This window comes from Mustelus asterias, chromosome 14 (assembly GCF_964213995.1).
Source record: "Mustelus asterias chromosome 14, sMusAst1.hap1.1, whole genome shotgun sequence".
NCBI lineage: Eukaryota > Metazoa > Chordata > Chondrichthyes > Carcharhiniformes > Triakidae > Mustelus > Mustelus asterias.
This window is the reverse complement of record NC_135814.1, coordinates 55307063-55321763: the sequence shown is the minus strand read 5'-3', so window position 1 is coordinate 55321763 and position 14701 is coordinate 55307063. Positions and strand designations below refer to the sequence as shown.

Genomic DNA, 14701 nt, shown 5'->3' with positions numbered 1-14701 from the left:
TAAATTGTAAACAATTGCAGTCCCAACACTGATCCCTGAGGCACACCACTAATCACTGATCCCCAACCAGAAGTACACCCATTTATCCCCACTCTTTAACCAATCCTCTCTCCATTCTAATACATTACCCATAACGCCGTGTACCGTTATCTTATGCAGCAGCCTTTTGTGCGGCACCTTGTCAAATGCCTTCTGGAAATCCAGATACACCATGTCTACCAGTTCCCCATTGTCCACCATGCTCGTAATTTTCTCAAAGAATTCCACTAAATAAGTTAAACATGACCTGCCTTTCATGAACCCATACTGTGTCTTCCCAATGGAATAATTTCTATCCAGATGTCTCGCTATTTCTTCCTTGATGATAGATTCAAGTATTTTCCCCACTACAGATGTTAAGCTAACTGGCCTATAGTTACCCGCCTTTTGTCTACCTCCATTTTTAAACAGTGGTGACACATTTGCTGTTTTCCAATATGCTGGAACCGCCCAAGAGTCTAGTGTATTTTGATAAATTACCATGAGTGTATTTGCTATTTCCATCGCTTTTAGTACTCTGAGATGCATTCCATCAGGGCCAGGAGATTTGTTTATCTTTAGCCCCATTAGCTTACCTAACACTGCTTCTTTAGTGATAATGATCATTTCTAAGTCCTCACCTGCCACAGCCTTCTTGTCATCAGGTTTTGGCATGTTATTTATGTTTTTCCAATGTGAAGACTGACATGAAATACATCTTCAATGCCTCGGCCATTTCCTCATTTCCCATTATTAAATCCCCCCTCTCATCCTCTAAAGGACCAATGTTTACCTTAGCCACTCCTTTTCTTTTTATATATACTTGTAGAAACTTTTGCTATCTGTTTTTAGATTTTGAGCTAGTTTACTCTCATAATCTATCTTTATAGCTTTTTTCGTGGCTTTCTGTTGACTTTTAAAGATTTCCCAATCCTCCAGTTTCCCACTAATCTTTGCCACTTTGTATGCATTTTCTTTCAATTTCATACCCTCCTTTATTTCCTTATATATCCATGGCTGATTACCCTTTTTCTACAGTTCTTTCTGATCACCGGTCAGCTGACCCTCACAGCATGTTACCATTGGTCATATTATAACAGATCCAATGTTATAATTGGTTACATTCTAACACCTACGACAGGCAGTAAGAGTAGGAGAATCTCCTGGTAAGCCAGGTTTGATGCCAAGTTGCACCCCTCAAGCTGTAGTTTCTAGTGACAGGCTAGCAAACTTTCAAAAAGCCTATCTGATGAAACAGACATAAGCATGTGCTTTGTCTACTCCTTACACCACTAGACATAGAATGAGAAGAAGAATTCACCACACTGATTGGCTTTCCTTGCATCCAAGGCATAATTGATGGCACATTTGTCAGCAGCAGGACACCAGCCAGCAGTTTTCCTGATAAGGGAGAGCTACCATGCAATTAATATGAAGCTCTAATTTCTGATCACAGGACCAGGATCATGCAAGTTTGTGCAAGGGATCCAGGCAGTTCAGTTGTCATGGAGCTTTTATCCTGTAACACTCAACTATTCCCCAACACTTGACCCTTCCGAAACGTGACTGGAGGCTGCCTGCGGGACAGGAGTATCCACTACACACAACCCAGCATACCTGAGGTGTTAACTCAAAATTTTATTTTTGCCAGTGGTCACATTAAAAAAATAGTAACCCTTTACAGATACCAACATGAGACATCACTCAAAAACTGGCTCTTGAATTGATGTCTTCTATTGAAGCAGGCAATGCCACAGGTATTGAATATGTTGATCAGTTGAGATGGTCTAGACATTGTTCCATGAAATTGCATTCTTGTTTAGCTCCAGACTCCTGATGCACTGTTCCTTGCTGAGATCCAGGTAAAAGGCATGTTGGAAGTACTTACACTGCATAGAGATCCACTGAAATCTGAATGTTTACTTTCAATGATCACAAAGCTCTTGGACCACTATTCTGAGGGAATTAGGAATAACTGAAATGATACAAAAGCACAATCCACAAAACACTCCAGTATCTTCTCATTTGCTTACCACTCAAAGTCCTCTGGTTCTCTCCTGAGAATTAATGCCAACTTTGATTGAAAGAACTTAATGTGGGATCGGAATAATGATAATGTTCAAACCTTCCATGTTAATTGCTAGTTAACAAGCAGTTAACTAAACAAAAGAAGCAATAAGAAAACGTCTAATTCCCAGTCGTAAATTTAGGAGATTGAACAAAAATCAATACCTTGTCCATTAATGCCAGATTGCAAATTACTAACTCTTAATGCACATTAGTACATGCGCTACCTCTATTGTGCATGACCACTAAAACCATCTGCTTATTTGCCTCAACTGAAAACATAAGATGCTTGACATACTCAGCAGTCAGACAGCATCTGTAGAAAGAGAGTTCATAGGTAAAATTTAATGCCCTCCCCGGGAGGTAAATTCGGTGTTTGAGAGCCATTTGATCAGGGGAGAGGGTGCCAGGTGGGAACTCTGCTTTCCCCCACCTTCCCAAGTTAAATCCAGGGCTGGATGGCTTGTGGACAGCCTTTTCAACCGACTGCCAATTATGGTCCCTACGCTGTGCAATGACCTTTGGTTGGGAAGCTGTACAGTAAGAAAAATTTGTATTTCTTTAAAAGCTCTGTGGAATCTGTAATTATTTTAAAAATGTTTCAACAAGACTTTTAAGAGTTTGCAACAATTGTAAAGTGATCAAGTGTAATGTTCTTGGATAATAAGAAATACTGGTCCATTTGACCTGATGACTATTGACCTGGAAGCAGTGCCAACAGGAAGGAAATTAAGAAAGAAGTCATATGGTTGGCAGACACAAAGGAGAGATTCTGACATAAAAGGGAGCTATTTGAGGAGGAGCTGATGTAGGAGCTGGAGTAAGGCCCAGGTGTAGACTGAAACAAAGCAAACAAACAGAAAGGGAACTTTTCGAGGAAAAGAAGAAAATCACACTCAGGAAGAGGTTAGTTTTTCTGTTAGGCAGAAAAGGAAACCGGAGCTCTTGGATGTGCAAACTGGTTAAAAAGATATAAAACATGGAAAGTTGTGTGAATAGCTCAGGAACGCTAACGAGCTGGGTGTTTTCACAGAAATGGTCAGACTGAATCAGTGTTGTTGGTTGGTCAGTTGAAAAGGAACTCTGGAAAGAACTATCATAATCTGAGGGAGAGTGAATTCTTAGCAGTGTACCTTGCTGATAATAATCATACCTGTGAAACTCAGAGGTGAAGATTGTTGTTGGATAAGACTCCTGACCTATCCTCATGAATAAAGAACTGCACATATGAAACTTTGTAGTTAGCAATGTCATGCATGCTGAATGGGAATGCTTGTGCTTGTGTAAAATATCTTTCTTGGATCAACTCTTCAAAGTGAAATTTACCTCATATTTGAAGTATAATTTGCCTGTTAATTCATGTTTCATTTGTACTGGTTCTGAGTTATGTTAAAGTAAAAGCTACAGAAATAGAATCTTGTTGATAATGACTTCATTTTTGGGTCATTCAGCAAACTTGATTATTTTGATTTATGGTTCCAGCGGTTGGTTGGGGAGTCGCAATGCAGGGAGACTGACAAGCAATCCCTGTCAAGTTAACCTGCAGCCTCGTACGGGAGGTAAACACCCATCATTGCCTTCTAAGAGCAACCCCCTGCCCTTTATTCTGACTCCCATCCCCAGCCCCCTTTCTGGTGATCCCTTCCCCATGACATCCCTCCAACTGTCAATTCACTTTCTCCATGGATCCCATGATTAACCCTGGCAGAGGCCCAAGTGTATTACCAGCAGCAGCCACTGCTCTCGGTAGTGTTGCTGACAGTAAAGCGCTATTGGTGTCTAATTGGCTGACATCTCTCGGGAGAGGAATTTCTGTCCTACTGCATCAAGTGCAGCAATTAAATGTTCTGCATGAAACCAGGAGCCCTAGCAGTGAGATTTCTGCTGCCAATTAGGGACTTGCTTCCCTCAGGGCTCCCAAAGATTGGATTGACAGGAATTCCACCAATTTCAATCTCCCACCCCATCCGCCACCACCCTCATTAAAATTCTGCCCGATGCCTCAGGTCAAAGACCTTTTAGCAAAATTGGGAAAAGTTAGAACTATAATTGATTCTAAACAGGTGAATTAGAGGACGAAGGGAAAAACAAAAACGAAAGGTCTGTGACAGAGTGGAAGGCAGGAGAGATTAAATAACAAAGAGACAGTGGGGCAGTGTCCAAGGGGCTGGTAAGGGAACAAATAAAGAAACAAAAGATGTTTTTAAAGGAGGTGAAAGGCAGATATTGCAACTCCTGTATTTGCATGAAAAGGTGCCATGGGAAGGGGAGTAAATGTAGGAGGTGACTCATGGGTGGACCAGGATGTCGCAGAGAGGACATATCTTTGAAATGTTGAAAACGGTTAGGGAAATACGGGTTTGATGGTGGCATTGCACGGAACATGGTGCATTAAACAAGGAGGCTGATGGATGGAAGGTGACGAGAAAGGATGCCTATCATGGCTCTGGGAGGCAGAAAAAATTGAAAGCAGAGGTTCATGAAATGATTAGAGCACATTTGTGTGTGCTGTTGAACAAGATTGGCGGAATTCTTGGTCGAAGACAAACAAAGACAGATTAGAAGCACTGTTGTCAAAGGTTGCATCATCAGAACTAATGTGGTGGAGCCAAAGAAATGGGAGGGGGATGGAATAGAGTCCTTACAGGGAGTGGGTGTGAGGAACAGCAATAATGATGGCAGTGGGAATCAGTGGGCTTATTGTGTAGCAATAGCAAAATATTTCAGATGCTAGAAACTTGAAATAAAAACATAAAATTCTGGACATACTCAGCAGATTTGGCGGCATCTGTGGAGAGAGAAATGAAGTTAACGCCTCAGGCTGATTACTTTGTATCTGAAACTTATAGATTTATAGGCTTAGAGTGAATATTTGTTGCAAACCTAACTCCAGAAATGGAGGCAGAGAAGTTCAGGTAGGGAAGAGTCAGAGATGGACCATGTAAAAATAAGAGAAAGGTGGAAGTTGGAAGCAAAGTTGGTTAAGTATTTCAGTTCAGGACAAGAGCTGTAAACAGCACCAATCAAGTCATCAATATGCCGGAAAAAGAGGTGAGGAAGGGGACTGAGTAGGACTAGAACAGGAAATGTTCCTATTTTCTACAAAAAGGCAGACAATGCTAGGACCAATGCGGGTTCCCTTAACTACACCTTTTGTTTGGAGAAAATGAGTTGAGTAAAATGAAAAGTTGTTCAATAAAGGAACAAGTTCAGGCAGGTGGAGGAGGGTGGTGTTGGATGGAGACTGGTTGCGCCTCTGTTCAAGGAAGAGAGCCCTAAGACCATCTGGGTGGGGAGTGGAGATCTAAATAGATTGGGGGTTTATGGTAAAAAGAGGACAATTAGTGCCAGGAAATTTGGAAACTGTTTGACAAAGGGAAATAGAAGAGTCACAGAGGTAGGTGGGAATAGACTGGACAAGGGAAGAAAAAAATAGAGCCGAGTTGGGAAGAAATCAGGTCAGTGGGGCAGGAACAGGCTAAAATTATATGTTCACCAGGACAGTCCTGTTTGTGGAACTTGAGAAGAAGGTTGAAGAAGGGTTTGGATAATAGTGAGGTTGAAGGCTGTGGTGGGAAGGTCTCTAGAGATGATGAGATTGATGACAGCCCTGGAAACAACGGCATAACGTTCAGTGGTGGGGCTATTGTTCAGGGGAAGGTAGGAGGAAGTGTTGGAGAATGGGGATTCAGTCATTGCGAGGTTGAAGTCAATATACTAGACCACAATAGCACCGCCCTTTTTAGCTGGTTTGGTGTCAATGTTGGGGTTAGACCTGACAGAAGAGTGCAGCATGTTCAGAGGGAGATAAATTAGAGTAAGTGAAGGGGTGGGGAAATTGTGACAGCCTATGGTTATCAATGAAAAGATCAAGAGAGGGTAAGAGGTTAAAGGGAGGGACCCAGGTCGAAGGAGAATATTGGAGACAGCAGAAGTCATTTATCTCGTATGTTTCAGTAAGACCGCTTCATTTGCAAATTGGCTGCCACATTCTCTATACTACAACAATGAAAACACTTCAAAGATGTCTTTGATATCCTGAGGTCACTATGCTTTAAATAAAATATATTGATGTAAATGTGTGCTGGCCGACTACATTGGTAATGTGGATGTTCTGATTTAACTCTATGGTAGGGCATAATTTAAAAGATAAAAACACCATTTCTAGATATACATGGTTGACGTCTTACATTGAGGCTGGATGACACTCTTTGTTAAAGATGAAAAGGTGCATAGAGGCACAAAATATCCTTGGTGCCTAAGGCATTAAGAATTCTTGATCTGGCTCTGCCCAAAGGTTTTTAAATAAATCGCCAGAATATCATTTCAATTCCATGCCTCCATTATTCAATCACAGCTGATTGTATTTTGAGGTGACATTTGGGTGGTGCCAGAAATACAGTAAAAATTGTATTCTCCAAATAATTTCATTATCTTACTCTATTATTGTATCCTTTAGTCCCATTCTTAAACAGTTTTATTTAAATACACCTGTTTTTCAAAGAATTAATTGACACTGTATCAACTGCTTTTATTGGAGGTGTTCTGATTTGTCAATTGCCTCCAACTTTAGGTGGCATGCCGGCACAGTGGTTAGCACTGCTGCCTCACAGTGCCAGGGACTCAGGTTCAATTCCTGGCTTGGGTCACTGTCTGTGTGGAGTTTGCATGTTTTCTCTGTGTCTGCGTGGGTTTCCACCGGATGCTCCGGTTTCTCCCCACAATCTGAAAGATGTGCTGGTTAGGTGCATTGACCCGAACAGGCGCCAGAGTGTGGCGACTAGGGAAATTTCACAGGAACTTCATTGCAATGTTAATGTAAGCCTTACTTGTGACTAATAAATTAACCTTAACTTTAAAGTTTGGCTTAGTGTCCATGATTGCAAGGTTTTGGAAAATTTGAGGGAATGGATTCAGTGAGAATAAACCAAATGATATTTCCTTATTCTGTATTTATGTTATGTTTTATTTCAATTCTTTGGAATCTTTTATGCAATGATTCACTTCCATGGAGTTGTAATTAACAATACTAAGCAGTGAAGTATTAGGTGCAGCATTGCTTGGGTAAATAGATCTGCTACTGAAGAGAAATCATTGAACACATTTATGTGATCATCAACATATGTTACTCTTCTCAGCATTCACCTCGCTCTTATTGTAAGATTGTTAGCCTCAATTCATAAATACACTGATAAAACCTTTACTTTTCATACACTTTTTTGAAATACTAAACTATTCTAGACTTAAATCCTGGAAAGTAAACTTCCATTCTGTCAACTAATCTTCAAGTTAATTAACCTCGTCGCCACAAATACTCTCTCCTGGACTTATGAGCACTTGAACGTAACTATGTTAACTCTTCTGTACATAACATTTTTCAATTTAAATTTAGCGACAGTACTTTATGGTGCCTCAGCAAAACATATTCTTGGACAGCATTTCTGTGTTTGCATATTTTTGAATTTGTATCAGTTCAGTTTATCATTTATGAAGAAAACTAAGCAAAGTGTTGTACTCACATTTTTAGTGCATAAATACACTTATGTGTTTCAGGGGATATTCCTGATTTGTTCAATGATGATGAAATGGACAGTATTATATCCACCATGAGAATGGAGTTACGAGGTCTTGGATTATTGGACACCAGAGAGAACTGCTGGCATTTCTTTATTGACCGGATTCGGCAACAGTTAAAGGTCATCCTGTATTATCCCTATTTCACTTACTGTGTTAATTAGGAATGACGTACAATGTACTTATTTAAATCCATCATTAAAATTTAAATATATTTCTATCCAGAAAATAAAGTGCCTTTAGTTCCAATATTAGCACAAGAACTATGTGGTGCAATTCTTGTTGAAACAAAAAAATGAGAACACGTGATTTTCTCTGATAGAAAAATCCTGTACTCTGCCATCCTATATTTCTAAGATCCTATTCTCTCAATTTGCTAATCACATGATAAGATGAACATTTTCCCATTTTCATTATTAAGGAAACCTTTTGTTGTCATGTTTTATTTACAATATTTTTCTGTACTTGGATATTTGTCAAAGAATAAGTGACAGCGCAATTCTTTCCGGTTGTGTATCCCATAATGGGATCACTTTGCAACATTATATTGAGGATATTAGAAATAATGGATTCCGTTTTTCCAGATTTGGAATATTTTTGAATTGACATTTAACACCGAAATTAACAATAGATATTAAATTAGCCTGTAATAGAGATTGCTAAGCTATAAAATCTTACCAACAAGAGGCAAGTATGATAAACTGCTATAAAAAACAAAAAGTGCTGAAAATTCTCAGTAGGTCTAGCAGCATTTGTGGAGAGAAAACAGCTTATTTGTTGAGTTGAATATGACTCTTGTTCAGCACAGTTCATATTCGAGTCATGATATCATAAGAAATAGGAGCAGAAGTAGGCCATTTGAATGGTTATTATCCAGTTTCCTTTTATTCAACTACTTGTGTTGACTTTGAACTCCACCCACCCAAAAAGACCCCCCTCCTACTTTGAAGGATCTCACATATTGACTAATGTTCAAAACTTGGTCCATCGCCTTCTACCCTCCCTCTGTCCCCTACCAACTTCCCTCCAATTGACCCACCCAGTATCACCATTCTCTCCCCTTGTCACCTATAAACCTCCTCCCATTATCTTGGACCCTATTACAATCTACCTCCAGATGTCTTCTCTCCCCTCGGAGCCAACACCTATAACCGTCCCCTCCTCTTATCTGAACCACCTGTCTAGTCCCGTCTCCTTGTCCGCCCCCACTCCCGCTCCCCCATGAAACCTTCATGTAACAAACACAGACCAGGTCCTGTCACCCTACCACATCCCACTCTCCCTTCTGACTGTGACTGTTCACTCCCATTACCAATCCAGGAATTCGTCTCCCTCCAACAACCTCCCCCCCCCAACCACCTCCAACTCCACGCCTTTGATACCACTGAGCCCTCCTCTAAGATACTTTCTCCTGCCATTCCCTGGACACTCTCCCTCCACCCCCTCCCCTTTCCCTGCTTAGCTTGCCTTCCCTGTCCAGCCTTTAAACCGCATCCTCTCCCCCACCCCCGCCCCCCGCCCCCCCACGCCAGCTTTCACCTGCCTCCCATCTCCAGCCTTTGACACAGCTTTTGCTACTGGCACACATTATACTAAGTTAGGACTGGTGTCCAAGAAGGCAAAGCCTATTGACCTAAAAGTCATGGAAAAATTGAAGCTTGTCAGATGCACATATATGCCATCATAAAACTGAACATTCTAAATTCTCACTGGTGGGGTACTTAATTTGGAGGGTGAACTTAGTTCCAACAAGGTGGTATTTTAATGAGCATCAACCCAGCTTGAAAGTTGAGAGGACAAAATTCCAACCATTTAACTTGCCGTCGTCGTCGTCCCCCCCCCCCCCCCCCCCCCCCCTCCCGGAAACCATTCTTGCTGCCGGACCAGATGATTCCATCCTCTGTATCCGTCTTAACATATCACCCCAACACCATGAGCTGTCATCTTCTCCAGCAGTCTTTTATGTGACACCCGACTGAATGCTTTTTGGAAATCCAAATACACTACATCTACTGGTTCCCTTTATCCACCTTGCCTGTTATATCCTCAAAGGGCTTTAATAAATTTGTCAAACATGATTTTCCTTTCATAAAACCATGTTGACTCTGCTTGATTATGCTATGATCCAAATGTCCAGCTATTATCTCTAATAATAATCATATTTGACTCGAAATGTTAACTTTGTTTTGCTTTCCACTGATGCTGCCTCATCTGGTGTGTATTTCCAGCATTTTCTGTTTTTATTTCAGATTTCCTACAGCTGTAGTATTTTGCATTTATATTTCTGATAACCGAATTATTTTCAAAGTCTCAATTATTGGCATTTCTCAATGAAGTTGTGTTAAACATTTTAATATTTCTTCTCGTTTCAAATCTTCCTATTTTAACACAAATAAGTTCAAGGAGGGACGATTTATGACATTTTGAAAAAGGATGATACCAAGCCCACATGTTACCTCTGCCACTGAAAGTCAGCAACCTTCCACCGTACATGCTGCAACCTCTAGGACAGACTGTTGACCTTTGTATGGAATGTTGGATTATTTGCTAAAGTTGGTTTGGAATGCTTATTTCATGGTGACTTTTATTTCAGCATTGTGGGCAAGAGGAGGCTGTGATGGTCAATGCCAGAGGGAAGGAAAAGTATGGCTATAGTTGAAATGGGGATTTAAGATGGTGTTCACTGGCACTACAGTCAGATGAACTTATCATGGACAGCCAACTGGAAAGCATTTGTGTTGATTACCTCCTCTTCCTCCTCCTTCCCCCGCACCCCTCCCCACAACCACTCTACCCCGCTCAGCTGCTCACTGTTTACTGGGTGGCAAGGGCTGTTCCATCATGATGACAAGGTGGTGCAGAATGCAGATGCAGGATGAAGAATTGTGACATTACCTCTGGAGCAAACTGCAGGGCTCCTCGAGAGCTGTGGAAGCACAGTTGGAGCTGCCTAAGCACCCCAGTGGCCTGTTCAATATCATTTCATGTGAGAATGCAGTTCTCATACAGTTGCTGCCCGCTTGTGCCTAGGTTGAGTCATGAGCTGGGGGTTACGGATAGTCCTTGTCGCCCAGTTGTCATCTTCTGATTTCACATGGTGACTCAAATGCTGATAGTACAGAGAACCAGCACAGAATAAAGGCATCGTGACTGCTGTCAGCATAGGGGCATTTAGCTGTATAATGCATTCAGTATGATCACACACCAGCTGGACATTGAGAGAGTGAAACCCTCTTATGGTGTTAGTATATCTCTGAATTTATGTGTGGCTCCTGTAAAGTAGCATATACTGTCAAAAGCCCCATGGGGAAGCCTGCTATTGTGTCAAAGTGCTTACTCACTCTGCCTACAATGTAATGTTTTCCCTTCTCTTTGAATATATGACAATGGATCTGAGTTGCATCATGTTGGAGATGCTGCCTGCTCCAACCTAGAAAGAACCTGGCACAAAGATTTTCAAGGCCACCTTTACAGCCACTCAAAATGTCATCCTCACCCTGCTCTGAGGCTGCAGACCAGCCTGGAACAGGTGGCAGATTTCTGTGAACTCCTTAGAGAAACAAAGGTGATGCACACACTGGGCAGAATTTTCCACTCTGAAGACTGAGTCTGATGGTGAAAGTCATCATGATTCCCATGGATGGCGGAATGGCTGAACACACGCAATCTCATGTCTTTAACTCATTAATTATGAATCAATGAGAAATTTGCCAAATTTAATGGCAGGACTGGCATGAAGTCATCCACCTCGCCATTACCTCATGGGGTCAAAGATCCTGATGCAGTATTGATTTGGCACCCGGACAGACATTCTCTCACTGCAGGCCAGGTTTTTGCAGTGACAAAGAAATCTATGGCACCCCTACTAAGGAAACCTTCTATCCCCGAGTTCCCTGTGAAGCCAACTAGGGAATTCTCCTCCAGGCTATCCAGAAAAAGGAGATCCTCTTTTCAAGGGATGTGAGCAGGTGGCCATCCCACCTGACCACGCCAGCCTTGGAGGAGGTTGCCAGGGAGGCTAGCGCCTGTGGGGTCCAGAAAAGGTCCTTCAGTGCAGGAAGTGGGTGAATGATCTGCTCCTCACTGCAAACTCACACTCAAATAAGGGTATCAGAGTCCACAAGAATGTCACTCACTACCAGCAAATGGAACATCACTAAATGTGTTACAATTACTTTAAACTCACCATCTCATGTCAGTTCCTGCACAATGGCATCTTAATCCCTTATGGGGAGGCCTCAGCAGAGACAACAGAGGCATGTATGCTTCTGAACAGCTTGTTCATCCATTGTGCTCTGTCTTTATGCAGAATATGATTTCACATAACAAAAGAGAGCAAGCCATGACTGGAAGGGGGCCATGATCGGGGTGGGGGAGGGAACCTGACCTTGTCAAGCTTTGAGGACACAGAGCTCATTGGTGTTATCGAGCAGCTCAGCCCCCACCCCCCACCGCCCTACAAAACAAGCCAGTGAGGATGCATCAGGTACACATTGACAAAATGCGACATTGACTGTGAGTGATCTTTGATGCATCAGCCTGCTTAGTCAAACACTAATTCTCTCTTTTTCAGGTACCAACAAGAAAGAGGGGAGAACTTTCTCCACCAGAAGACTCCCGCCAGCCATTAGGCCACTCCTGAGGAGGAAGAAGAATTATCCTGAGACGAAGAACCCATACTCTGTTAACCTGCACCCTCCACCAGCACGAACACACGCACCTTGGCGTGGCTCGGTTCTAAAGTAGGCTCGGGTTCACAATCTGATGATTACCTCAAAGACAGGGGTTCGTAGCCAAGTGACAGCTGAGGTTTCTGACACTCGGAGGACTGCTGACGACAAGGCCCCTACTGAGACAGAGCCCAATGATGAACCTCTGGACTGGGCCCTAAGAGACATGTTGGAGATGCAGAGACAGGCAGAGCTGTTAGAGCCTATCCATAGACAAAACCAAAAAAATGGAGGAGTCTGCAAATGTTCTGTCTGCTGTCTTGGCTCTGGCACGCAAGTGCATCAATGTTTCCATTGAAAGGGTGGCAGCCACCTTTGAGACCCAGGTCTAGCAGTTCCCACTGGATTTGTGCTCGGACTTGCACATCATTGATCTAGCCATGAGTGCATTCAAACAATGGCTATGCAAGAAGGGGTTGCGGCATTTCAACTTCTGTCCAGGTGCCTCTTCTCCTTGAGGAGTCATCAACCCAGGGCCTTCAAAGGTGCCCTGCCTCTGCAACTCCCCTCTGACAATGACCCCATCAATTTCAGCAAGCCAGGCCTAGGAGACTGCACCTGAACAGGAGACCCTTAGCAGGCCGGGGCCCTATAGTCCTCAGGCCAGCAGAGGACACTTGCCAAAGTCAACTCAGGCAATGGGGCATAACGGTCAGCAGGCTGCCTCCATCACAGCTGTGGATGTTGGGGCTGCACCTGAATGTAGTGGTGCGATTAAAAAGAATGAGAGGTTTTAAATGCACAGTGGTAGCATGGATATTCACTCACTTGCTGCAGTATTGAGCTGGTTTTCGCTACAAGTGCAAATGGTGACATGGGTGCAAAATATTGTAAGAGTCAGATGATGAGTATATCGCCAGCCACGCGCCAGTGAAGTAACAACGTTTCCAGCCCAGAAAGGTTGGGCGGGAACCTCATTCAAATAAATTACGATCTAATTAAAGGGCTTCCCCTACATTGTGATGTCGGCGAGGTTTACAACAAGTTTTTAAAAACAGGAACAAGGCAGAGGAAACCTGCCCTGCCGGGGGCATAGCTCCTGGGGGTGAGAGTCATGACCAGAAAATACCCAGGCACTGCCTTTGGCACTGCCCAATTCTAGGGACAGTGCCAAAAGGGAGCCTCTGCAGATTTCCATGGGGGAGAGGGGGGGGGTTCCCCTTATCCATGGGGTGGAGGGGTGGGGGGGGGGGGGGGGTGGGTTCCCCTTGTGCATGTAGGGATTGTGTGCCTCTGGGGGGGTTCCTGTTTTTTTCGATCCTGATCTCGGGATTCCCTGCGTTGCCAGCGTTCCCCACCCAGCCAGTGTGATATCATGGACCACACCTGCAGATTTTCTCTGCACAGAGTGCTGACAATGTGGGAAGAAAACCAGCGTTCAGCTCACAAGATGCACCGCTGGCTCACCTCAGCCACACTCTGCAGACAATGGAAAATTTCACTTTGCTAATTTTTCACTTTTGTAAATATATGTTGCTTTAATCCTTTCCCAAATTCTCATGGATTCCATTTATATTTAATTTGCTTCAATGTCTCGAAGTCATTAAAGGGTATAAAATGTAGTCCCCCAGTGAACTCCCATCCAGATCAGTTATATAAATTCTCTCACAATCTCATCACAGCCTTTATTTCTACATCTGAGATATCAGGAAATACACATCATCTGGGACACTGAGGACTCGCCAATACACCTGCCAGCCTTTTATCATTGGCTGCTGAGTCAATAATGACTGGACCAGGATTTTCCAAATGCAAAGGTCATCCAGGACAGAGACTTCTCAGGCTTCTGACGATTGCAGAGTCCCATTGGTTGCAACACATCACACCAATATCCTGGTGAGGCACTCTGCACATGCTTTGCTGCATGATGAAGATTTAAAGGTCACTGCATTGTAATGTGCAAAGGGTGATTAGGGGACAGTAGCAAAATGATGCCTCAGCATTATGCATTGATGAGATGGGACGAATCGACCTTTCTGATTGCTGTTCCCAATGGAGACGTCCAAGTTCAAAGCATTAACGGCTGATATGTGTGTTCAGGCTGCCTTAGTGAGCTGGTGTCATACTGACAAGAGTGCATCATGTGTAATTTGGAATTGTAGCTGCTTTAAAGCTGTCATGCCCACTGACTTGGTGAAACCATGGGTGAAAGGACTACTATGTGGAGTTACTAAAGGATGTGCACTAAGTGAATGATAATCACATTTCACAGTGGAAACATGCTTCTAAGGCTACGATCTCTTCCAAAGATGTTCCCATCATTAGGGCATATGGCGACTACTAATTATTCTGTGATCATTATGAATTAGTTG

The 14701-nt window shown here is 42.9% G+C and overlaps 1 protein-coding gene across 1 annotated transcript in view; it reads left to right on the top strand.

Moving 5' to 3' along the window:
• The window catches only part of dnah9l (dynein, axonemal, heavy polypeptide 9 like), a 509143-nt gene that overhangs the window by 349829 nt on the left and 144613 nt on the right, over window positions 1-14701 (top strand). Inside the window, exon 54 of the mRNA XM_078227708.1 lies at window positions 7639-7781. Within this exon, the coding sequence (XP_078083834.1) occupies window positions 7639-7781 (143 nt within the window). The remainder of the gene's footprint in view (window positions 1-7638; window positions 7782-14701) is intronic.